We start from the raw sequence: 27,831 nt of genomic DNA, 5'->3' as shown, positions 1-27,831 counted from the left end.
GAAGGAATGATGGATGGCACTAAATACAGGGAAATTCTTGAGGGAAACCTGTTTCAGTCTTCCAGAGATTTGAGACTGGGACGGAGGTTCACCTTCCAGCAGGACAATGACCCTAAGCATACTGCTAAAACAACTCTCGAGTGGTTTAAGGGGAAACATTTAAATGTCTTGGAATGGCCTAGTCAAAGCCCAGACCTCAATCCAATTGAGAATCTGTGGTATGACTTAAAGATTGCTGTACACCAGCAGAACCCATCCAACTTGAAGGAGCTGGAGCAGTTTTGCCTTGAAGAATGGGCAAAAATCCCAGTGGCTAGATGTGCCAAGCTTATAGATACATACCCCAAGAGACTTGCAGCTGTAATTGCTGCAAAAGGTGGCTCTACAAAGTATTGACTTTGGGGGGGTGAATACTTATGCACGCTCAAGTTTTCTGTTTTTTTGTCTTATTTCTTGTTTGTTTCACAATAAAAAAAATATTTTGCATCTTCAAAGTGGTAGGCATGTTGTGTAAATCAAATGATACAAACCCCCAAAAAATCCATTTTAATTCCAGGTTGTAAGGCAACAAAATAGGGAAAATGCCAAGGGGGGTCAATACTTTCACAAGACACTGTACATATAAATAGTAAAACTAGAGAAACTGATAATTTTGCAGTGGTCTCTTAATTTTTATCAGAGGTGTGTGTGTATCGGTCAAAATATAGGATTTGTATTTCAATCCCACTGCACTGAAGCAGATTGCAGCAAGCTTTGGGTTTCTCAGTATTTAAACACTAAGCAAAGCTGATTCAAGAATGAAAAAAATGACCAGCACTCAGGTGGAAGAAATAATCTTAATGAAATTGTCCTTGTATTACCATCATTTATATCCCTTTATTTAAGTCTGTCAAAATGGGTCTTCAAGCTTTTTTTCAAATAGTGTGCAAAATAAATAATTTTGTACAACCTGTAAGCATGGAGTAGAGCAGTATGGGCATGATGTTCTTTATGCATATTCCTTTTTTATTCCTTTTTTGTCGTTACTTCATTTAGAATTTAATACTGTTATCAGCTTTACCCGAGGTAGCCTGTTTTTTCAGGTGCCATAATAGCCTAACGTGTACATTTTAATGAACGTACTGAAATGATATACTGACAATTGAGGGTGGAACAGGGGACAGTATAGGGAGGTTGTTCCTGCTTTTGTTGTTGTGCTTTTGCCACATTCTGCGGATTGGATGTACATCCCATGTTACTGCATTTCCCTGCTATATTTTTTGTAGTGAAAGTACACACTAGGGCTGTCAGTTAAGCCTAAAAAAAAAACTAAAATATTTATTCCAAACAGATTACAGTACTTTGGAATGTAAGCTATATAAATTGGACACGAGTTTACGAAATTATTATAATTTTTTTTTAATTTGGCGAAAGCTGCAGCATCACACATTGCATCTTGTTAATACTGTACCACCTAACCTTCACTAACTGTGAAACACAATTTAGAAATTCTTGCCTATAATAATAATAATAATAATAATAATAATAATAATAATAATAATAAAAATTGATTTACTTACCACAAATTGCATATCCGCTAGCTACTCCAAAATTGCGTTTAACATCGCTGATCATTTATTTATTTATTTAACATTATTGAATATTGTTAAATATGAATTATATAATAGTTAATTTTGCAACTCCAAAACAGCGCAAACTATATACAGTAGTTTTTTTTTTGTTTTGTTTTTTTTTCCAAATTGCACAATTTATTTACAGGCTCTTTGCCAGGGCATGCCCATTGCTTGTCTGTGGCAGAAATACTGCAAATAGCAAGGCACAGTTTCTCTGATAAAATTAAATAATGTTGTTATTCCAGTTACAAAAATGTAATTATTGAATCGATTATCCAGTATTTATGTCCATGTATATAATGAGAATGGAATCGATCAAAAAATATATTTTTGATGTAATCGTAGCAGCCCTAGTACACACCGATGATTGTACCCATATTTGGATTACCGAATAATTAAAAAATGTTAAAGATGTGATTATCACGAATTCATAATCACGATATATCTTACTATCGAAAAATCGTTTTATCCCTAATTTGCTCCAGTGCAAAGTTTGCACCACTTGAAATAAAACAAAGAATTAGCATACTAATGCAAAATACATATGAACCTGTTTTTTATCACCTTGTTTATTATCATACCGTTTATTATAACGTTTTTTTGAAAAACCGCTCACCATGCACCAGGTTGTTTGTTTGAGAAATTATCTTTCTTAATATCATCTCACAAACCCGCTTATTGTCATGTTTTGTGCAGCCTGTCAAATGCTGCATGGCCAAGCTTTATTAAGTAACCACAGGATATATTTAATTTTCAACGCAACAAACAACCAATAACATCTTAGGTGATAAACTGACATTTCGTGCAGCCTGTCAAATGCTGCGTGGGCGGTCGTAACGGGATACAGTTCAGTTACAAAACACCAACGTCACCAAATTTTAACAGTCAGTCTTATATAAATACACAAAAAAACCCCACTAAGTATTGATAGCTGTCATCATTGACAATTCATGCCCTTTTAGATAGTGAGACAAGCTGTTTAGTTCCAGTTAATGATACAAAACGTATTTGTCCTGTAGTAAACTATATGAATTTGTTTAAATGTAAAGAACGACTAAATCTACAGTATTAAAACACTGCTCTTTAATTCACCGTTAGTTTTTTTTTTTTTCTTTTTTCTCTCACTCGTAATGTGTTGTCACAGGCAAACGTGAAACTCTGTTTATATCATGACCCGCCTTATATCACAAAGTATGCCTGCGCGGCAATCATGATATAAAGCGGGTTCATCTGTATAAGCAAACAAGCATATATTTTCCACAAAAGGAATGAACAGCTAATGATGCCTAACGATGGTGTCACAGGAAATAAGTTACCGGGGAAATAAGTTCGCGTTTGCCTTTTTGAGCCTTTCTACGCATGCGCGAATCTTAGAACTTAAAGGCAGGATTGTTTTTGGAGATTCATCCAAAATTACACGACGCCATTTTATCGAAGTGTATTGCAAACAGTATTTTTTGTTTAAAAAGGTGACATCATAATGTATGTACACATTTAATGTTTTTTATAAATAGATTTTATCTTCAGGCAATAAGTGTTTATGTAAGCTCACTTTAACAGTTATATTATTTTCACAGTAAATTGCTCGGTGACTTTTGAACCTTTTCAATAAATTAAGTGGGAAAGTGGGTACAAACACTTTTCATGTAGAGAGTACTGTTTTTGACATTTAATCAAGTCTACATGCCAAACCTGTTTTAATATTGAAAACGTACATGTTTTTTAGTGGAAGATGGTGTTTTAAGGTGTGTATATAATTTGAGAAACGCACAAAAGGTTTGGCTTCCTATACATACCGTCCTAAATTGCAGTTAAATTATTTATATGAACATCTGTAAGCCTAGTTCACATGGTGGAGGTACTCGCACAGCACCAACAGCTGTACTAGTAATTCTGATAGCTCTCCAGTTTCACTTATCACGTTTCCTTTTTTTACAGCAGAATCCATTGCATTGGGAACGCTGTTGTAAGTAAATGGAGTTTGATGAATTTGAAAAGGATACTGCTGTAAAAAAGGAAAATAATTACACACAAGCACAGGAATATAAGCTGTAAACGATTAATTATATTTGTTTACCATGATTATTTTTTTTAAACAAAAACGTCTTTATTTGACTACAATATGTTGTACATAAATGTAGATTATTATTATTATTATTGTTGTTGTTGTTGTTATTGTTATTATTATTATTATTATTTTATTGTTATTTATTATTATTATTATTATTAAAGTCTTTAAGATTTGTCAACAATTTTATATATGATTTATATATGATCATACGAAGAAACGTGTATTTCATAAGTGTGTGTATAATATACATACACACCTGCACTATGCCGTAATTGACTTACTTTAATACATGTGTTTTATTTTTATATTACTTTTTTTTTGTATGTAAACATACCTGTTTACACACATTTTCTTTTAAAATGTTTATTATATTTTTTACATTTTTTGAAGTGCTTTATATGTGGTAAGTTAAACATAAAAGGGTTTATTTTCTAATTGTTAATTTAAATACAGTGTTTCGGATGTGCATATGTTTAATATGATCTGCTTGAATTAAACTTTTGAGTTGTGTCTGATAGTTTGTCTTTCATTTTAATATTGACGTTGTTTAAAATGTAACAGACATAATGATCGCGAGCGGTGGTTTTAGGCATGAGTATAACCTCGGCAGTTCTAGTGTTAACGTGGTCATTTTTGTTGTACATATGTAGGGTAATATTGTCTGGCATTAGGTTCGAGTACCCACAATTTTTAACGCTCGAGTACTCGAGCACTAAACTATTCGAAATTCCGTACATCCTCCAGGCAGCAAAGATGGCCGTCTCCCTGTTTGGCTGTGCCGCGCGTGACAGAGAGGCCAAACAAAAAAGAGACATGAATGCAAGCCACACAGAGTTTTTATGGCGCTTGTTGATTAATGGGTGGATTCTCATACCAGAAATACAACCAAGTGTTTCCATGAGAATGTTACTCCAGTACAATTTGAAAATACGGAGGTCCGCAGATTAGCCTTGTGAATTGGACTGTTTTGTGTTATCTAAAGGGGTAAACAGGAATTGAATAGTGTTGAGATTAAGAAACAAATAGGGTAACAGCCTTAGATTATACTTGACTTTTTTGTCGGCAAGTAGCTGAGCTATTAATGGCTATCTCAACCACTTAACAAAATGCAAAAATAAATAAATAAACACAACTGCAAGGATCTGATTTCTACAAAGAGGCAGTAAACGGCTTTAGTTTACCTCTGTCGTGTGCGGGCCCCAGCAAACACTCAAGCCTGAATAAAGTAAGGATACAAGTATTTTTATTTTGTTTTAAATTCCTTTTATTTGATACAGAAGGACAATGTCAAAATAACCATTATTAGTAATGTAATGAATCTCATGACCTCCCCATATAACAGTGTTCTTCAAATCCCATCTGGTCCAGCGGATTTCAGCTGCAGTCCTGCCAGCTGGGCTATTTTTAATTATGTTTTGCAGGAGAAAATAATGCTAGACGGGTTGTCTATTTTTGGGCAGTTTCAGTGAAACGCAGTAGGTTGTTTTTTTTTTTTGTTGTGTGTGTGTCCTTTTTTTTTAACATGAAATATCTGCCATGATTGACACAACATGATTAACATAACACATCCAATCAGGATCAGAGTGAAAGCAGCGCACACACACAGCCCTCAACCCCACCACCTGCCATGTCGAGTATCCCCATAGGATTGTTTTTTCCTGGTGACAATAGACAAAGGTTATTTTTAAATGATGATCAGAAACCCCTCAGATCCCACAAAGGAAAGATGCCAAAGTCGTGGGCATTATATATTCCAAAAATCCAAAGAGACTCAGGATTCAGGTTGATTATCAGCTCTAGATATTTTATTCAATGTATACAGAGGAAGAGTCTAGAAAAGACTGTTGACAAATGGAGTTACAGTAGATATTTATACAGGATTCTTACAAGGTTGATGATAGGGTGTGTCCGGTGCATTTTACAGCTGTGTTACCAGAAAGTTCAATAGGACAACAGATAGGGTAAAGCACAAGATAAGATCAAAACAGAGCTATTGTTATCAGTGTTGTTGGCCTAGGGACAGGGTGTAACTTTTCCAGAAGCTTGAGGGTTAACTGTCACCTTTTGCTGATGTAATCACTGTCTGCTATAGACTGAAAAGCATTTTGTTTTCAGTTAAATTTATATTGTCAGAATTCAATAATTTCTCTCTTCAAACACATGTCAGTTGCATCCCGGCTTTAATGTATTTCATCATTACAATAAAAAAAAATACATTTCAATAGAGATTTGTTTAAATCTGATCCCAACAGTAAAAACAAGAAGATACGGCCAGTTTATCATTTTGGCCCTGTCTATATAGTGTTCACTGTCTATATATGTGAGACTTGCAGTGTGGTAATTTGGCTTTGGCCAGTTTATCTACATTTTGTATAGGAAAACCTAACTAGTAATATGTTTATTACAGTAATGCAACAGTGACTTTAAACAAAGTTAACTCTGTTATATATAGCACCAGTCAAAAGTTTGAGTACACTTGCTGGAAACTAGGGTTTTTTTTCATAATTGATAATGTTTTACGTCGTATACGTTTCTGTAAATACTTGAAAATGAAAACACATGTTACAATATACAAAACATAAGGAGTATCAAAGCAATGTTCAAGAAAATTGTCTCTAAATCTTGGATTCCTCAAAATAGCCACTCTTTGCCTTAATAACAGCCTCACAAACACGAGGTATTCGGTTAACAAGTTTCAGCAGGAAATCACCCGACATGTCTTCCCAGCTGTTCTGCAGCAATTCCCAGAGATGTAGGGCACTTGTGGGTAGCTTTTCTTTGAATCGTCTGTCCAGTTCATCCCATACAAGTTTTATGGGATTGAGGTCTGGAGACTGGGCAGGCCAGGTCATTAGATTGAGTTGTCCTTCACTTTCGCCAGATAGTTCTTGCACAACCTTTGAGGTGTGTTTCGGGTCATTAACTTGCTGAAGAATGAAGGACTGCCCAACTAGTCGTAATCCTGATGGAATGGCATTCCTCCCTGAAGTATGCTATGATAGCCATGCTGGTTGAGCTTGCCATGGACTTGGTAAAGATCACCAACACTGTCACCAGCAAAGCAACTCCAGACCATGACACTGCCTCCTCCATGCTTGACAGTGGGAACCACACATGCAGAACTCATGCGCTCACCCTCTCTGCGTCTTATGTATACTCAGCGGTTGGACCCAAATATTCCACATTTTGACTCATTGGTCCATAAGACTGACTTCCACTCCTCAAACATCCAGTTTCTGTTTTTTTGGCCCAGACAAGTCTCTTCCTCTTATTCTGCACTCTTAACAGTGGTTTCTTTGCAGCAATTCTTTCAGTTAGGCCAGCTTCACACAATCTCCTCTGAACAGTTGATGTTGAAACATCTGTACTTCTAGTAGCATTTAGCTGAGCTTGTACTTCAGGGGCAATTAATCGCCGGTTCCGCAGATTTGTGACTCGAATGAACTTGGCCTGACCTTGTTCGGTCCTCATGAGTACCAGTTTATTCAAATCGTTTGATGTTCTTGTCCACAGCTGTTATAGACACTTGCAAAGTTCTTGCGATTTGTCTTAAAGATTGACCTTCATTTCTTAAAGTAATTACACAGTCTTTGTTTTTCTTTGCTTAACTGAGTGTATTTTGCCATTTTCTGCTCCCTTACATTCAGGAATGGCAAACTTGTGCCTATGCTACCTATATTTCTAGTAATCATGGACCCTCACCTGTTAACAATAATTAGTGAGAAAAGGTTAATTAGGTAACATGCTAGTTAACTCAGAGAACATCTAACAAAGACACTTTTATACTTAGGCCAGTGTTCTAACACTGTGCTATACACATTTCAGACTTTTAACTGACTTGGGCTTGGGTGACCATTTTATTGAAATTGACAAGATTTACATTTTCATTTAAAAATTAAATTTGTGAATGCAATTCACTTATGATTGTCAGCTTATATAAATACACATATCATATAATGAAATAGTAATAAAATGTATATTGTAATAATGATACTAAAATCACTTTCATTTATGGGGTTTTAATGTGAAATAACTAATTGTGTTTTTAAATCGTCCAAGTCTTTGCTTTCTTATTAAACAGAATGAAGAATGCTAAAACGAGAACGCAACATTTCAATAAGTGACTCGTCTGTATTAATGTTAATACAATTACGAATAGTGATTGTAATAAAGTGTGACCTGCATTTATTCTTTTTTTTAAGTTATAGATTAATCACTTGTTAAAATGTTCCAGCTCTTTTTGAATGCAGTTTCTTCATTCTGCACACACCAAAACATACCCTAAACCAGTTTTACTAAGTGGCTCAGGGATCAATCAAATTCTTAAAGGGGAACTGAATTTTTTTTTTGGGGGGGTGGGGGTGGAAAAAAACAACAACCCAACCCTAAATATAATAATAACAATAATAATATTGAAGTTTTATTAACTAACTCTTAAAAAGGAACTATTTAATGTATTAGAAAGTTACTTTACAGTAAATAAAATAAATGACCCCTTAAAATGTAGCATGATTTAAAAGCAACTCCCTGATAAATGGCTTATTAAAAATAAGAGCTTTTTATTCATGCATATATTTCAGTTTCCATTGTATTTGAAAATAAGTGATTTTCATAGATCTTTAAACAGTGAAAGTAAATAGCTAAGTAAAGTGGTTTTTTTTGTTTGTTTGTTTTTAAGGATTGCGGATTCAGGAGACACAGCCACTAGCTTCTGCAAATGCTGCAGAGTTTCAATAAGACATGCAAAAACAACGAAACAGATTAACAGTGCTACTCCACATTCTGCCTTGAGTAAAATAACAAACTGCTTCCAAGTAGCACCCGTGTTGGAGGTTAGACACAAAAAGAGAAGGGCAGAATTGAAACTAGCGTTTCTAGTAGCGGATCACACCGCCATTTCCACAGTGGATTATTGTCTGAGATCATCAAAGACATTGTAACTGACACAAACTGCACCGATCTCAAAGACATCCAGCTGCACAGAACGCAGTGCACAGCACTGATAAATTCAGTCCTGGGGCCATGCATTTTAATTTGTTATTTTTTATGGTTTCTTTCAGAAAGAAGTAGGTAGGTTTTTGTAAAAGTAGTTTGCAGCCCTGGTTAGCTGTCCTTCATTACAAGTGCTAGTTGTTGGTTGAAAGGTCGCCGCTATCTGCAGAGCGTTTATGTCCCATAACATGCAATATTTATTGGCAACACGCCATAATACAGGAAGAAATGTTCACTGCACTTTATCTGGTAATAACCCTTCTCCCTCCTTGTTTACAACTCACTATGTATGTAAGCTGCCATCAATCAATAATCTTTGGTTTAGTTACATACATGGTATGCACATTCAGTACACTCCATAACCTAACACTGAATATTTTTTTTTACAGTTTAATATTATTATTTCACTTCAGATAATGACTCCTCTCCTGTAGCTTCTATCTTTCCTTAATGTTGCTGTTTAAATGCTGTTCACCCTGGTCCACTTTTAACATGGAAAATTATTCGATATATGTATGCGGCCCCGCCCCTTCTACCTCATCACGGAAAGGCTGGTGCCGCCACAGATTGACGTGCTGTCATTATTTAACTTGCATGCTTTTGTTGTGCAGCCATTTTTCGAAAACAGACTGTGAGTGTCAATTTTTTAGACAAAAAGAAAGTAAATTTGATGTCCATATTAATCTAGTAGTTTTAATGAAAATACAATTAATAGCGTGTAGTTTTAATAGCATTATAGTGATAAATATATTTGCTTTGTATTTGTATTATTAAATGGCAATCAGAAATCATATCATAGTAAGTGGTAAACATCTCTCCTGACTAAAATAAGCCAAGTACCTCATCCAGAGAAAGCGTGAAAAAAAGACATGTATGATTTTTATTTTTTCAGTGGTTTTCTTTTGCAAGGTATGTTTTTGATACAGTACTTTTATAAGAAAGTGATAACACACAGCAAGGAATTCAACTATGTTCCAATATCTGCATGCCTAAGGGGGTGTTCAGTATAATGGAGAAGCTAAATGCCCTTGAACAACCTAGGAAGGCAGATTTTGGAAACTGTTTGAACACCCTGGGTGGTGTTACTGCACATACAAAATGGCACCCCACATCTCACAAGATGAATAGGTTGTCAATGGAGTCAGGCAGAATGGTTCTAAAAGTTACAAGCTGTGCTAGTAATCTAGAATGGTGACATGCCATGCAGGTTAAAACACTTACTAGCCAATGAGAGTGTTCCCTTGATTGGTATCAATGAAAAAGTTAATCTATACTTAGATGGTGACCTATAGTACTTTTTTCAAGGAACTTGCATTACACTTGAAATATCCCGAGAACCACGTATCGAATGAAGTGAAATGTGGTATACATTGAAGGTCAACACTAATTTGTTGGAATTTGCTTGCTAATAAACTATTCAAGGGATTATACACTATTTTTGTGGATGAAGGTTATTCAAAACACTAAATCATACATTCTGAAGTAAAACTTATAAGAATCAATGTCAAGCAGACAACATTTCTGCCAAAATCAGGGGTCTGTGGAGGAATGTCATGGTAACCTAACCTTTGTCATAGTATGGACACCTGTAATTTAGAGATTTATATTTGGCCTAGGGAGAATGGAGGACATTTTATGTTGGTGATTTTATATCATGCTCTTGATTCATGCACTGATATAGTTGGTGGTCCTGGTCTGCTGTGGTATACCCATTGGAATGCAGGGTAATACACAGAAAGAACATCTGTGTGAGCAATATACTATTGTGCTTGTTTCTTTTCATTAAAATGTACTGGTGAATACTGCAGACAATAAAATTTAGCAATGTTCCATCAAGCAAGTAAAAACAGTCCGTTATCAAGGCATAGGAGAAGCCACTCTAAATGGCAACATCATTGCAGTCTAGATAAAATGTACTTTTTAGTCATTTTATACAGTAGTTGCTTTGTGTTAATGTTTTTATTTGAGCAAATATGAATTTATAGAGCTAGCAAAGTGAGACATTGAGTTGTTGTTTGTAATTGTTAGTACTGTATCCAAGTGTTCAATTACTGTAACCCCAAATGAATTAAGAAAATGAAGGAATGAATAAAATAATTATTTATAGGATGCTTGGAATATAGAAGTATTGAAATGTATTCAATGCTTCTAAAAAGGTTGTTTTTCATACTTTTGAAAAAAATATGAAAACCTCCCCCCAAGCGCTATAAACTAGAGTACATGACGTAAACATCTGTCTCCTTAAATTGTAATTTCCATTACTGGCACAATCCAATCCTGTTTACTTGCAGTATATTTTGGTATTTTTTTTTCCTGAGGCAGTGATTTAATATGATTTCTTTCCAGTAGCTTTTAACTCGTTCATATCACAAAACCACCAACATAGTTGGCACTAATCAGGGTTTGTGTTTTGTGTGGTGGTTTTTTGTTTTTTTTGTAAAGTATGTTAAAAAAAAGTGTTTTGTGTCCTATTTACCCCACAGTGACCGGGACAAGAAAGTGTAAACTGCCTCTGTTAGTTCTACGTTCGTTAATTTGCCATTAATTTCCCCCATATACTTTATCATAAAATAAAGGGATATACTGTATCTTCCTTCATATCAGCATCTTTTATATCTGACTACAAAAGTGTTGTTCATAAAGACTTTCAGGCTTTTCTTTATTTATTTAGTTATTAAAGCTGTGTCAGCTACATATTTCAGTCTTCTCCTTTTTAACTCCTACATCTTCTGACAGATATGCGAATTGATTAACAGCCGATTTCTGTGGCGCATAAATGGAGTGGAGACTTAAAAAAAAAAAAAAAAAATACTGCACAGTGGCAGCGCACAATTGGGCGAGTGCCACCTGGGTGGGGGAGTGCTTAGGTCGGCCATGGTGTCCTCGGCTCTCCCCCCCCCGGTTGAGCCTTGTGGACTGGCCGGGCGCTTGCGGGCCTGCATGTAAGTTGACCAGAACTGTGTGGTCCTCTGATGCTGTAGCTCTGAGGTGGCTGCATGGCAGGCCTGCAGAGTGAAAAGAAGCGGACGACTGACTGCGCACGTTTCGGAGGACACGCATGTCTGTCTTTGTCTCTCCCGAGTCAGTGCAGGTGTGGCAGCGGTGCGCCGGGTTGAAATAAAAATAGTTGGGCATTTTAAATTGGGGGAGAAAATCAGAAAAATAATTGCCTATTCCAAATTTATATAAAAAAGCAAAAAATTGCACTGAAATGATATTCTGAAGACATGCCTTGACCTGTTGTAGAGCGCCTGCCCCATCATTAACATATTTCCTAAAGCGATTCTGATGACAGTGCAGTGGGGTCCCAAATAGACAATTGAACTGTGTTAAGACCAGCTGAAGCCAGGTTTATTTAGTGGTGCAGTCAGGAACTTTAACACTTGGACACACTATAAAAAGTAAAGTAACAACTGCATGTGTTTGGACTGACACAAAGAGGAAATCAAAAAAAGAAAAGTAAAAGAAAAGAATGACTGGGATGAGTGAGGATTTCTCTCTGACGTACTCCATCGCCAAATTCTCATAGTTCACATGTTGTTCACATTTAGGGATGCTACAATGATAAATAATTGTGCTTTTTTTATGTATTCATTTAAGATTGAGTGATTTAGTTTGGTTTGTAACTGTTTACAAACCACCATTCCAACATCCTTAAATTTACATTTTGGAGGTACTGTAGGTCGCACAACTATGGTACTACAACAAAAAAGCCATAATTAAAATAAATAAATAAATAAATAAAAAGAAAAAAAAAAGATCCGATTTTGATTTAGTAATAATAATACATAAATTAGTAAATACATAAATAAATAAATAGGCAGGCAGGCATGTCTACCATGTCCAAGAATTACTACTTTAATGTCTGGTTTCAACAAATCAAAGATGCTTGTGACCAGCGGAGTCAACATTCTTTTGGCTAAGGAAAAGAGATCCAATGAAACCATGATCCTGGGATAATATTGCTTATAGACAGATACAAAATGAGTGACTATTTTAGGATTTTATTATTGAACGCTGTCAAAAGACACCGACTCATTATAGTACTCCGAGTAAATTATTAGAAAATATCACATTTTGTAGGAGTCCCATTTTTTATTAAAAAGTTGAAACATGTAAAACATATGATCTTTATTTGTCCAAACACGCCATGGCTCGGTGCCATTTGTGTACTATTCTTCCAAAACCCCTGTGCACGTCTGTCTCAGTTCATAGGCCATAGTTGTGGTCTGCTTTCACAGCTGTTGAGGCTAGGCTAGATGAGTTCTAGGTTGTTTTAAAGATGTCAGTTTAACCTTCTGCCTTATGAGATTTATATTATTTATGACTATTTTATAATACCTGAGAATAAATTTATATAAAAGCTTAATTTTAGTGCTTTTAGTTGTTTGTTGTATTTTGTGACTTGGATTACAAACTACAAGGAGTGCAGCATTGCCACCTTTTGGCAAAACAGCAAAAAGTAAAGGAAAGCACTTCAACTTTTATACAGTTTATCCTGTGTTTGTAGACTAGACCATATTACGATATAAACTACATCCACATGTTGGTCAAATTGATTTGTAGTGCGAGTTACAGTGAGGTCTGTTAGCTGCTTTTAGTGTCCTGAATTAAAGCAAGTCCAACTGATAAATTATATATAAAATAATTTAATAACATGTTCAAACAATGCCAGCGATTTCTGTTCTGAAGTTGTAAAAGTTATTTTCAAAATCAGCTTGGAAAATGTTCAGTGGAATGGAAATGCAGTCAAAATGAGTCATTGGAGCAGGAGCTACAGGTATTCTAGTCTATTCTTAGAATATTTTATTGATCATTGCTTCAGTTATTGAAATATTCAAGTATTGGGCACTGGAACATTTCACAGCAAGGTAAAGTGCTGACGCCTGAAAGTTAATGGACTATGTATCATTTGATTTTTCTTTCACATCGTAGGTCTTTGTGACTTTGTAGACCTACCTGTAATGTATTAAAGTAATTTTCACTCCTGTAACTTTGTTTCATCCCTGCTGCGGCAGTTTAGTTACGACCTGTTCATTTCAAACTACTTTTCATATGCAAATGTAAGAATCTCATTTATAATATCAAAATTTCGCACATACTCTTGCTATAGTCTCATGTTTTCCTGATTTACGACTTTGGTTTGTGCCTGTTTGTTTTACGCATGCCTCTCACTGGTGTAGATTTAAAAAGCTGTTTGTATGTGAAACCTCCTGTTTAAACATTTAGAGGCTTTTAGTTACTTTAAAATATAAAATAAACCAAAACATATAGTTACTAATCTATATTAAATAGCAATTGCAATAAATACATTTAGTTTTGGTTTCTTTTATATTTTAAGGTGCTTTATTTTACATTTCACATTAATAATGGAACAAATCATTGAGTTCTTTAATTAAACACAAACACATGTTTTCTTATCAGTAATTAATTATATAGTGCAATGCATAGATAACTGAAATGTGACAAAGTATTTACTTGCGTAGCCTGCAGCTTTCTTTTTTTGTAATCCTCCTAATGTCATGCCATTTTTGTGTCTGCCGCTTAGTGTCCCAGTAAATTGATTTTGTTAGTTATTTATTTACATGTTTCTTAATGTTTTTTGGCCCTGCAAAGTGTTTAAATAATATTTCCTGTTTTAACTAATGGGTCAATTTAGTCTTTTGTGGAAATTTGTTTTCCTTTTCTTTTTGGCCGGTGCCCTAATTGCATCAAGGTCAGACTCTGCAGAAGCCATAGCTTGAGCCTATTATATTTGCCTCCTACTTTCTGTTCACTATACCACTCATTTATCTTTGCCAGAAGGAAGTTCTAAATCTTGACTTTCGGCATTGCAAATCTATGTGTAATGAGATGCAAATTCCAATCTCTCCTGTTTACTGAGCAGTAATGTATGCTGCTTGTAAACTTACAGTTATATTACATTAGTTGTTCACAAAAAATAGCTGTTTAGTACATTGCACGCCAAAATGATTTGCCCACTCCCTGTGTGAAATGGTGGCCTTTCAGCCACTGTACAAAATAAATAAAATAGTAATTAAATGTTATTGGCTACTAGCACAATTGAACTTTTTAAACAACACATTTTTTTACAAATATGCAAGCAATTTTCTAGACCCATATTACCTTGTATTATGCCTCGCTTTGTCTGCCGGCCGGGGGTGCTGTTTGCCGGTCGTGGCAAGCCTAGGCTAACAGACACGTGTTTCTGTGTTTTTTCCTAATATGGCCAAATTTTAAAGTTCTTGTCCTGCATAACCAGGTCACTGGGGGGTTGTTGGAATGTATTGTGCCTGTGTTTTAAAGAAACCCATAGTAGTTGAAGTTTAAGAAAACTGCCCGAGCCGTGGGTGTTACAATTGAAAAAAGTTTTGTTGCTATTTTTATTTTCGTGCTATACATGATTGTAGACGGCATTCTCAAGACCCAATTTTCTGAACTAAAAAGACAGATTGAAAGTGAATCTTACAGCTCCCATGTTAAATACATTCCATGTTAAAAACATTCCATAAATCTATCACCAGTAACAAGGAACGCATCTTTAAAACATACAGGATTTCCAAGCAGGTAACTTACGTATTTTATCTGTGCCAGAAATTAACATTGGCTCAATGGAAATAAAATATTCCAAAAGAGGGCAGCCAGCAGCCAAAACAAACAACCAGTTTTTGTTGCTGTTGTTGCTTTTAGCCTGGACAAAAAAGTAATCTCTCCCGTAAACCTGTAACAACCCCCAAGACACATTTTACTCTAGAATCACTGTAGTGTTCTAAGTGGTTAACGAAGTATGATTACTCTTAGCAGACACAGTTTCCTGCTTTTTGTGAGAACAGTAAAGCTTATATGTATTTACAAAAACGTCACATGCATGTTTTATCTACAAGAAAGAAAAACAGCTTCTTTAAGCTTTTGGTATACTAAAGCTTTACATAAGTTACTTTTTTTATGATAATATGTGAAATTCTGTCTGGAGAGTGCTGTTCCATCATGGCGTTCTCCACACAGGTACTGTTCAAAAGACCCTGCAGCAGCAAATTCACTGGCCAGCACCCTAAAAAAAACAAAAAAAAACAGTACATTTGTTCATAAAACAAAGAGTGTTCCTGCTCGTTGTTGCTGTCTCTTCATTTTTGTGTAACCTGCAGTTTTTATATATATTTTTTTGTCCCGGCACTGCTGTGGTGTTCGTGTGAATCTGTTACCTGTATCTTGTGCTATTTTTTCATAGACTTGAATATTCCGTAGAGTGCCCATTTAATTGATTTTTTTTATTTCCAAGTCAGCCCATACGGACAACAAACATTTTGTCTCCTCATTTTTCTATATGCCACCACAATTTTGTTCGATGGCAGTAGAGGGGTACATGTTTTTCTGTTCCCGTCAGCTTCCTGTATAAGCACACGCTTTGCTGCTACATGGTGACGTACTTCCTTTGTCAGCACTCTGGCCACATTGGGTACAATAAAGCAAAACAGGCCAGAAAAACTGTCCGCAGCCAGCCAGGGCTGTTGTAGCCAGCAGTGGAAACACCTCTTTTATGTCCGTTGCCGGCTGTGTAAACGAGGCATTAGACAGTTCAGGGTCTTGAAAGAAAAGCATGTTTTAGCAAACACATATTTCCATTTTAGAACAAGGTACTACTGTAGGTTAGTGACATCTCTGTTTGCAAGCCATGCTTTTAGACTTACACTTCCCAGGTAATTTCACCTGCACCTGTAAATAACCAGTCAGATACTTCCTCTATTGACTGATATCCTTTCAGTCAGTAATGCATTTTGACCCACAAAGCTGGGCTGAAATTTCCAAAAAATGTAAAGTAGTAACAGACTTCCTGGGAGGCAAGGCAAGCAATCTGATTGCCTTTAACCAGATATATTTTAAAATGAATACATGCTTGCTGTAACACGTATTTATTTAAAAACTGCCAATTTTTAGATCTATGTAGCTAGTGCAAAATATGTAAGATTTATGGAATTGTTCGGTTTAATAATTTTAACTGTTCTTTGTCTCATACAGTTGTCGACATAAACTGTGGCAGACTGACTTACCAGCAACCAGCGTTGTCATCACCTTCCACAATGAGGCTCGATCTGCTTTGCTGCGTACTATTGTCAGGTATCCATGTGTATTCACTATGTTTCCTAAAATAATTACACTGTCTAAAGCAGTATTGCATCTAACATTTGTCTATATTACTTTTATTTTAGTGTTCTTAAGAAAAGTCCTGCGCATCTTATCAAAGAAATTATATTAGTTGATGATTACAGCGACAACGGTTAGTTTAAAGAAGCACTTTCTTAATTTTAAATACATTCTTTAAAGTAAAGTTGAGTGATTTTAATATTATGTTGTCCTATTTTGCAGCTGAAGATGGTGCTTTGTTGGCAAAGATAGAAAAAGTGCGGATACTCAGGAATGATCGACGGGAAGGTAAGCCGAGTTACTCAAAATCCAGCCTAATCTGAGGCTAGGCATGAAATATTTGACTCGTAGTCAGCTGCGATCGGTGTTGTGCATGCTGGAATATACTGCATATATTCTGCCAGTGTGTTTACACAACATGTCTAATGTCATTCCTCTGTTAGTATGCAACAATGGTGATATTTTCAACAACTTTTGGCACCCAGAATGGAATGTTCTTTTTCTAGATTCACGATGTCATCATACCGCCAGTGTGCTATAATTTTCTAGATGTTGAAATGCATATTCTTACTGTGGAATGTCTGGACAGGGTAGGCTAATGCCACTTTGGTAAGATTAACATCATTCCATGCGTCAAAATGTGTCAAATTTGAAGGGACATTTTTTTTGCTACATAAATACATATATTTTGTATACATATAAATTATGTATACATACAATATACAAAGTAATATCCTTAAGATCATAGCACAGAAACCTGCTGTTTGAAAATGTTTTAATATGAAATACTAATCATAATAATTAGTTCTAGCCTGTCTTTTGTAAAATGTATTGATTTGAACGGTGATTTGTTGCAGTGTAGTGATTCTGATAGTCGCAATACTGAGTAACCAAAAAACAAAGCAAATATTAACTTACGTAGTTAAAAAAAAAAAAAAAAAAAAAAAAGTTAATTTAATTAGTAGTAGCGGTGGTATGTTGACATAACTTTAGTACAGCACATTAAGGAATCCCTTTTGTGCTATGAGGGAATCTTAAAAGAAACATTTTAACAAATCATTACATTTAACATTCCGGGTGGGGGGCGGGGGGGGGAGAACATTGAAGTTACATTGGTTGTAAACGTGGATGGCCACAGTTAGGTAAATGAAACTGGAAAGTTTCTGTAGTATTCTAAAATCTTGGTCATTGGTTTTCTCCATAGTGCTTTTTTTTTTTTAATGAGTAGGCTCTGCTGGTGTCTTGTTTTATAGAATAAATAGCGATTTAAGAGACCTTGACATGTCATATTATAATTTTATTTTGACAGAATTAAACATTTACAGTGCTTTAAATGATCACACCATTTATTTTTTCAAATAAACAATTAAATATGTCCTCAATTTTTTTTAAAGGGTGCTTAATTTCTTAACTGTTTAATATCTTATATATGTTTTGTATCATTTATCTAAATCGGGGTTTCCCAATCCTACTGGTTTTTATTCCAACTAGGTTATCAATTACTTGATTGAACCCTTAACTGTGTTATTCATTCGCTTAAGACCTTTTTAATTGTTTTTAGCTTTTAAACAAATGAAGATTTCAAGTTAACTATATGATTTTATAAGTAATCGACAACTTTTTAGAGCTGAGAACAATTAAAAAGGTCTAATTAAGCACATTATTAGTTCAATTAAGTAATTGATAACCTAGTTGGAATGAAAACCAGCAGACACAGTGGGTCCCCAGGACCAGAATTGGGAAACCCTGATCTACATTATTTGCCAACATTGCTTTTTGTTGACTGATTTGGTGGAAATGAGGTGGGGAAGCATATTACCATTTCTCCACCTCACTTCAAAACAATCAGACTTTTCAGAAGCCATTTTTGTTAGTCCTAAAATCTGGTTGGCCTCCATTTGGTTTCTTCACCTACAATGTTGCATTGCTCAGCAGCAAAGTGGACAACTGTCTTTTAAAATAATTGTTATATCTCTGTCTATGTATCTGAGTGTAATACTGCTACTACTTTAACTTTCTTTGTTCTTTGACAGGTTTGATGCGATCTCGCGTGAGGGGTGCAGATGCTGCTGTAGCTAAGGTGTTAACATTCCTTGACAGCCACTGTGAATGCAATGAACACTGGTTGGAACCATTGCTAGAGAGGGTAGCAGAGGTCAGCAACTGTTATTTCCTTTTGGCTTTAAAACACTCCTCCCACATCTACTCTCTTATTGACCATTACAGAATTCCAAACTATTAAATGGCAGTTTAAATCTCATTAAGTATGTGGTCATGACCATAGAGGCCACAGTTTAACCCTTTAGTACAGTTGAATTTCAGGCTAGTAGAGAGCATGCCTCGTAATTTTAAACCTCACAGGACTCCTTAATAGTGTGCGTGTAACCAAAAAATGCTTTGACAGGTATTTCAACAAGGTCTTTATCAGTGTCTGCACTGGGACATTAGATTTAGTTACTAATCCTGTACAGTTGGGTTGGGTCTCATTAAGAGACGAAATGTAGAGATGACATACACATATTTAAGTATTATAAAATGTGGAAGATACAGCGTAGAATTCAATATAGTTGGAAAGATGATCAAAATAACAGCAAGTAAAATGAAGTTTTATATTATATAGGTAATGTTAGTTATGAAACATTTTCTTGTTCGCTATTGTTATTTTGGTAAAAAAAAAAAAAAAAAAAAAAAAGATTTTAGTTTTGAGTACAGCTATGGCCAAAAATGTTTGAATCACCCTATAGAAGTAATTAATTTTGCTTTATAAAGTCGAGTGAAACCTGCTGAATAATGTTACGTTAACATATTGAATTGCATACCGCTTTTTAGTTTTCCATGTACCTAATAAAAAATGGAAAAATGTGACATTTTGAAATATTAACATGAAATACTGTAGTGCTGTGACAAATATCCGAATATTCAAAAGAATATTTTTTACGTGTGTTTTGATACATATTCGTATTCGTTAGAAATGACAAAAGTACCTTGCACTCACTTACCGCCTCACCAGACGTTGCGTGACAGTTTAAAAAATGGCAAATGAAAGAGCTGTATGTGATGTGAGATTTTATATATATAATAAATGAATGGAGTCTAATATATATATTAGACACACACACACAGTGCCTACAGAAAGTCTACACCTCCTTGAACTTTCTTTTTTCAAATTTTGTTGTGTCAGTGCCTCAGAGTTTCATGCATTTAAATGAGGATTTTTCCCACTTATTTACACAACACACTCCACTGTTAAGGGGGGGAAAAAAGTTTTTATTTAGAAAAAAAAAATGATATATTAAAAATACAAAACTGAAAGATCATAATTGGATAAGTCTCCACTCCATTGAATTAATACTTGGTGGAAGCACCTTTGGTAGCAATTACAGCTGTGAGTCTGTTTGGATACTGAAGGTCTCTACCTACTTTGCACAGCTAGATTTGGCAATATTTGACCATTCTTCTTTACAAAACTGTTCAAGCTCAGTCATGTTCCTTGGGGAGCATTAATGGACAGCAATCTTACTCATGCCACACATTTTCGATTGGATTTAGGTTGGGGCTCTGACTGGACCACTCAAGGACATTTACCTTTATGTTCCTTAGCCACTCCAGTGTAAATTTGGCTGTGTGCTGTGTGCTTTGGGTTGTTGTCATACTGAAAGGTGAACTTCCGTACCAGTTTCAGCTTTGTTGCAGAGGGCAGCAGGTTTTCCTCAAGGACTTCGGTGTACTTTGCTCCATTCATTTTCCCTTCTATCCTGACAAGTGTCCCAGTCCCTGCCGATAAGAAACATCCCCATAACATGATGCTGCCACCACCATGCTTCACAGTAGGGATGGTGTTCTTTGGGCGATGTGCTGTGTTGGGTTTGCGTCAAACATAACGCTTTGCATTTAGGCCAAAAAGTTCCATTTTAGTTTCGTCGGACCAGCAAATTTTTTGCCACATGGCTACAGAATCTCTTGAGTGTGTTTTTGCATACTTCAAACAGGATTCAAGATGAGCTTTCTTGAGTAATGGCTTCCTTCTTTCCACCCTACCATACAGGCCAGATTTGTGGAGTGCTTGCGATATTGTTGTCACATGCACACTTTGACCAGTCTTGGCCGTAAAACCCTGTAGCTCTTGCAGAGTTGCCATTGGCCTCTTGGTAGCCTCTCTGATCAGTCATCCTTCTTGCTCAGTCATCCAGTTTGGAGGGATGGCCTGATCTAGGCAGGGTCTTGGTGGTGCCATACAACTTCCACTTCTTAATAATCGTCTTGACCATGCTCCAAGGGATATTGAAGGCCTTTGATGTTTTTTTTTTTTTTATACCCATGCCCTGATCTGTGTCTTTCAACAACTTTGGCCCAGAGTTCTTCTGAAAGCGCCTTGGTGCTCGTGGTTGAGTCTTTGCTTTGAAATGCACTACCCAGCAGCAGGAACCTACAGGTACAGCTGAATTTAACCTGAAATCATGTGAATCACTACAATTTAACACAGATGGAGGCCACTTAACTTGGTGTGTGTTCTTTTGAAGGCAAATGGTTACACCTGAGGTAATTTCGCCTTCAAAAGCATACACCAAGTTAAGTGGCCTCCATCTGTGTTAAATTGTAGTGATTCACATGATTTCAGGATAAATTCAGCAGTTCCTGTAGGTTCCCTCTGCTGGGTAGTTCATTTCAAAGCAAAGACTCAACCATGAGCACCAAGGCGTTTTCAAAAGAACTTCGGGACAAAGTTGTTGAAAGACACAGATCAGGGCATGGGTATAAAAAAAAAAAAAACATCAAAGGCCTTCAATATCCCTTGGAGCATGGTCAAGACGATTACTAAGCAGTGGAAGGTATATAGCACCACCAAGACCCTGCCTAGATCAGGCAGTTCCTCCAAACTGGATGACTGAGCAAGAAGGATAACTGATCAGAGAGGCTACCAAGGGGCCAATGGCAACTTTGCAAGTGCTACAGGCTTTTATGGCCAAGACTGGTCAAAGTGTGCATGTGACAACAATATCCCAAGCACTCCACAAATCTGGCCTGTATGGTAGGATGGCAAGAAGGAAGCTATTACTCAAGAAAGCTCACCTTGAATCCCATTTTGAAGTATGCAAATAAAACACTCAGCAGGTTCTGTAGTCACCTGGCAAAAAGTTTTGTGGTCTGACGAAACTAAAATGGAACTTTTTGGCCTAAATGCAAAGCGTTATGTTTGGCACAAACCCAACACAGCACATCACCAAAAGAACACCATCCCTACTGTGAAGCATGGTGTTGGCAGAATCATAGTATTGGGATGTTTCTCATCGGCAGGGACTGGGGCACTTGTCAGGATACAAGGGAAAATGAATGGAGCAAAGTACAGAGATGTCCTTGAGGGAAAACCTGCTGCATTCTGCAAGAAAGCTGAAACTGGAACGGAAGTTCACCTTTCAACATGACAACGACCCAAAGCACACAGTCAAAGCTATACTGGAGTGGCTAAGGAACAAAAAGGTAAATGTCCTTGAATGCCCCAGTCAGAGCTCCGACCTAAATCAAAATAAAAAATTGGTGACGTGACTTGAACATTGCTGTCCATCAACACCCCCCAAGGAACTTGACAGACAGAGCTTGAACAGTTTTGTAAAGAAGAATGCACACCTAGATTTGGCAATATTTGAACAAAGTTGGTAGAGACCTACAGTATCCCAACATACTCACAGCTGTAATTGCTGCTAAAGGTGCTTCCACCAAGTATTAAGTCTCCACCCCCTTGAGTTATCTAATTATAATCTTTCATTTTTGTATTTTAATATATAATTTTTTTCTCAATAAAAACTTTTTTCTCCTTAATGTGGAGTATGCTGTGTAAATAAGTGGAAACAAATTTATATATAAACAAACAAACAAACAAAACATAGGATAAACACAGCAGCTCTTGAGCCTCTATTTAATGATCTCTATGGAAAGCCATCTGGGTCAAAAAAGCATTGTGGTGCTTTAGAGCGAGACAGAGTCTTATGGGACAGAAAAAAGGCAAACACATTATTCTGAAATGCCTCACTTAAACAGTGAAATATATCGCAATAATATACTAGAACCAAAACAGTGTTTTTTTTCCCCTTCATTTTACAAAGCTATTCCCATGTTTCTTTTATTTGAAGTGTCAAAAGTTAGATTTGAGTTTTCGTTTGCTTGTTCAGCTACAAAAAGTAAACCTCATGTTATTTATTTATGAAAATGTGTCGATGGCCAATGTTTACTGTGGAGAAATGGCAATGGCAAGGAATGAAAAAAGTAATAAATATCCTTTATTCCTGGGATATTTTTCTAATTTAACGTGTTGCAAATTGTAACATTTTGCTGTAAAATAGACACACACAGTAGCCACGCCCCCTTGCCCCTGATGATATGTTGGCTCTGTCTGCGTTCTGATTAGTATAATGGCTTTTGTTACTTTTTGGAAACTAATATCTGCATGTGAGAATCCTGTGTTTGTCCCAGCACTAAAATACTTTACTGCTATTGTGGCTACCAGTAGACTTCTGCGATATCTTATAGTAGTTTCTTTGATTACATGATATTACAAAAAATATCTAAATTATGTTCATATCGTTTTTAGGTCACTGTGCAAATAGGAGGATGACAAATTTAAATAAGAGTATCTCCAGTTCAGGAACTGCTTCTCATGCCTTTTACCTCCTGGAGACCTGACTTTGAGTTTAGGGCAGGCTGCTGGTTTAGTGGTTTCTGCTTATCCCTTAGTACTCCATGATCCCTATCCTACAATTGTCAATCTCAGTTTAGGAGTATCCCAGGACTGAGTGGCAGCTGTTGCCCTCAATGAGCTGTGACAGCCATTGCCATTGACCCTCAACTTTCGTGAGCCCTTAAGTCAAATGCACAGCATTTAACAGCTATTAATTATTTTTGAATATTTGTTTGTTTGACCAAGTGTAAATATCTTAAAGTTGTAGTAACAAAGATTCTACATTTTTTATTTTATTTTATTTTTTTGTACCTCAGTATCTATTTTGCCGTTATTTTGTGTCCATTATTTTCACTGTGACTTGGATGAATCCATGTTATCCTGCCACAATACTTAATTGTTCCTCCCGCAATTTACTTCCTGTATTGCAGGTAATCCTTAACCTACACATGCAGGACAGAATATGAATGTAAATACGAGGTGGGGTCATATTACCTGTAACACAGGAAAAAGTGTGGCGGGCAATTAGTCTTGTAACAAACCCACAACAAAACAATAAGGGGATATAATGCTGTTATGTTTGAGAAGTAAAAAAAAAAAAAAAAAAAAAGCTTTTAAATAATGGATTACAATTTGTAATTAACAGTATTACACAGTATGCCTGGCTTTAGAAGTGCTTATTTGTTTGAAAGAAATGTATACTAGAATAGCCCATGGATTCTCATTTCAGATGGGCATCCCTAAAGCTGGATTGGATGGAGACACACTGAGGTCAAGTGGGTGAGCTGGGATGTGAGCCTAGGATCTCTGGCTCCCAGTCCTCCTCTACTCCATCCATCAGTCTACACTGCATTCTCTATTGTAACAGCAGTTATTCATTTACTTTCATTTCCTTTTCCAGGATAAAACGAGAGTTGTATCTCCTATCATCGATGTTATAAATATGGATAATTTCCAGTATGTAGGTGCCTCAGCTGACCTAAAAGGGGGTATGTAATTCAAACTTCCAATAACTTGATTTTTATTAGACTTCTGGAAAAGTCAGTTGTTTATGGTTCCACAAAACATCTATAACCGCGATAGTCTGGTTTATGGACAACCATTCCATGTCAGATAGAAAATGTTTGGGTGGTTGCAGGGTGGTTGGAGCATTTCTGACCTCACTCCCCAGTATCTATCATTTTTCTAGTGCATAGGCTTACTGGTGCTCTAGTCTCAATGCTGAAACTAATGCCACTTTCCCATCTGCCACCTGAACTAATTTAAACAAGATTAAAAATGGGTGCTTTTCATTTCCACCTGATACAAATTAAAACTAACAGTTAATCAGTCAGACCCAGTTCGAATTGCAGCCTGGCAGAAATTGGTCCAAGTAGCCAAAATTTGGCATTGTCAAGTTTTCGTACAATGCAGGGCTTGTTTAATGTTCTGTAGTATAGATGCAGGTTCACCAGCTTTATACAGTCACTAATTATTAGCATTCACTTCAAAAAGAAGCTTGTGGGCTGCTTCCCTCCCCCCCCTCCCCCCCCCAATATTATTCCTAGTATTTTTTTTAGCAGCAATAAATTCCAAGGTAATTATACAAAATAAAATACTAATGTTGTGAAATATTGTTTTTGTTGGTATACCCTAATTTTAAATAGCTTTTAAACATATTTTTTAATTAAAAACTTCATTTTGACACGGAAGGGGTGAAAAAGGTACTAAAGCAACTGAAAGGAATTACTTTTAAAAAGCTTTAGTTAAAATCAACATGTTTTCAGCAGCCCTTTTCCCATGTTAGTGTTGCATATTTGATATATAGGATAGCTATGTTGTGATTTTATTCATTTTGTTCCCGGTTTGACAAATGTTCTTGTTATGTGCTATTTCCAGGACAACCATTGTAAATCTTATCAGTCTGTCCTGCTGTGTTTTTTTTATCAAGTCAGCGGCTTGAGTCGCTCCTTCCCAGGGTTCCAGCAACATAATTCTGCTGACTTTCTGCTCTCCCCCAGGCTGCATAGCTCCAACTAGAGTTCATTTCTTTCTCATTTTAAAATATGAAACGTTTATATTAACTGTCATTGTTTAATTACTGTTTTTTGTGGAGAAAACGTTCTCTTGTGTATATATTCTGTGTTTTTACAGATATGCTGGACTCAGTGGTGCTACGCAGGACCATGATACTCGCTTCGGTTGTGTTTGCTTGCAGTTTCATCCACAGTAACTTGCTGCCGTTTTGGTGACTGCTTTTGCATCACCATTGCGAAGGCTGTTAGTACCATCTAACAAGCAGGCTTCCCTCAGTCTTGTGTCAGGTACTGACTGAGTGGTCTGTACAGGTTGGCATCCCTGTACATTGTTACCCGGGGTGACCAGTGGACGTGTACCGTATCGGTACCGAGTTCACCGACCCACTCCGTTCCCATCCCGGTGCCGTTATTGTACCGACCCATTTCTAAAGTCACCGTGCCAGTACCGAACCGACCCCGTTCTGACAGTACCGTACCCGTATCAACAAGGTCCTGCACAGCCTGCTACCGAACGGTGCTCACACCCCCGGTCCGGTACCAAACCGGTCTAGTTTGTGTGTAGACCTGCCCAGTTGCTGTCTATAAGCAGCACATGTACTGTACACTGTATTGCTTGCCTGGATTTTATCCCTGCGAGACATGCAAGGCTATTCTGCCTATTGAGGACAGGCACGGCAGATGCTCTTCCTGCCTGGGGCAACAGCACGCCAAGGAGGCAGTGGTTAGTAACAGTTTCTACATCCCTCACTCCTGCACAGCGCTCTTCCCATCACTCTCTGTTAGAGAGGTGGTTGTGTCCTCACCCCATGGATTTGTGCCAAGGGAGAGTGGACGACGCACCCTGGAAGGTAGCTCATGCACAAACCTGTCTTCCTCATCTTCCTCTGCTTTTACTTCCCCTTCCCTGAGGAAGAAGAGTCACTGTTCCAAACTATCAGTAGACTGTGAGCAGATAGAGAAGCTCTGGACAGGTGTTTCCTACCAAGGAATGCTTCTCATGGAATAACTGCATGAATGATCGGTGCTGTCTGCCCCACCTGTCCCCTTGGGACCCCAGGGTGCTACAAGTGCAGATTGACTACAGAAGAAGGGGGGTGAACAGTTCCTGCTGGATGACGTGGAATCTGACAGTACTTCTCTGGCAGTTAAACGCTCCCTGTCGGCAGAGCTTCTACCGCTGATCAAAAGGACCACTGCAATCTTGCAAGTGCCCTGGCCCACAGAAGGCGAAACAAGGCAGTCGATTTTTGAGGACAAGCCTACTGCCCCCCCCCCACACACACACCTTGTTCTAAGCGCCTAATTTAGCGCATCTGTCAAAGGACGTTACCTGCCCCAACAAACAGTGCCGGGTCTTGGAGGTGATCCTCAAGCGTGCCTATACAGCCAGTGTGTTCGCAGCATTGCTAGGCAATTATAGAAGCATTCTGGTGTCCTACCAGTCCCATTTGCTGAGGTCCCTTTCTGAGAGTCACAGGCCCTCTCCACAACAGCTGGATGAGCTGCTCCTTGTTAATAATAACCTGCTCCATCTGTCAAAGCTCCTCGGGCAGGCTGTAGGGAGGAACTCTGCTGCGTTGATAGCTGTGCTTAGGCAGCTTTGGCTTTACCAGGCATGAGTGCCTGACGGGGACAAATCACTGCTGTGGGACCACCTCCAGTGCACAAACCAGCGGTGAACTGGTGCCCTAGGCCCCAGGAGCCTCAAAGACCAGCACATATGGCTGAACCTGCTGGCAGAGGTAATGGTAATACTTTCTGTCGCCCTGTGCAGAGACAGAAGCCTCAGGCCAAGCCACAAGCCAAGCAGCTGCCCTAGAAGGTTGCAGCCACAGCCCCAGAGCCTCTTTTCATGGAGCCATCTAGAGTATGGGCATCATTGCACCACGGACATCAGGGTGCTTACTACGGTTCAAATCGGCTACTCACTGCAGTTCAAGCACAGACCCGCAAGACTCCAATGTGGTGTCTCAGGAGGTGGCAGCTCTGGTGCAAAAACAGACTCTTCGGTTGATAGACCCCCTCCAGTTGGAGGAAGGGCTCTACTCCAGGTACTTCCTAGTGCCCAAGTGGGATGGTGGCCTCAGACCGATCCTCGACCTTAGACAGGTCAACCTGTATCTTGGCCAAAGAAGGTTAAAAATCTTGAAAATGCAACAGAGTGCTCAATTATCCGGATGACTGCCTCATTTGTGCCCCATCTCCAGCACAGGCAGAGGCCCACACAGAACTTGTCACCGGCCACCTTCAACAGTTGAGCTTTACAGTGAATCATGCGAAGAGCCAGCTTACGCCTTCTCAGACAGCCACCTATCAAGGAAT

The 27,831-nt window shown here is 37.4% G+C and overlaps 1 protein-coding gene across 1 annotated transcript in view; it reads left to right on the top strand.

The window, feature by feature from the left end:
* LOC121316043 (polypeptide N-acetylgalactosaminyltransferase 2) overlaps nt 1-27,831 on the top strand; it is a 118,460-nt gene that overhangs the window by 63,074 nt on the left and 27,555 nt on the right. The window contains exons 4-8 of the mRNA XM_041250745.1: nt 16,693-16,791; nt 16,884-16,951; nt 17,041-17,106; nt 18,852-18,973; nt 24,393-24,480. Coding sequence (XP_041106679.1) covers nt 16,693-16,791; nt 16,884-16,951; nt 17,041-17,106; nt 18,852-18,973; nt 24,393-24,480 — 443 coding nt within the window. The remainder of the gene's footprint in view (nt 1-16,692; nt 16,792-16,883; nt 16,952-17,040; nt 17,107-18,851; nt 18,974-24,392; nt 24,481-27,831) is intronic.

Source organism: Polyodon spathula, chromosome 5 (genome assembly GCF_017654505.1).
Source record: "Polyodon spathula isolate WHYD16114869_AA chromosome 5, ASM1765450v1, whole genome shotgun sequence".
NCBI classification, from domain to species: domain Eukaryota; kingdom Metazoa; phylum Chordata; class Actinopteri; order Acipenseriformes; family Polyodontidae; genus Polyodon; species Polyodon spathula.
This window is presented reverse-complemented; position numbering and strand designations above follow the sequence as displayed.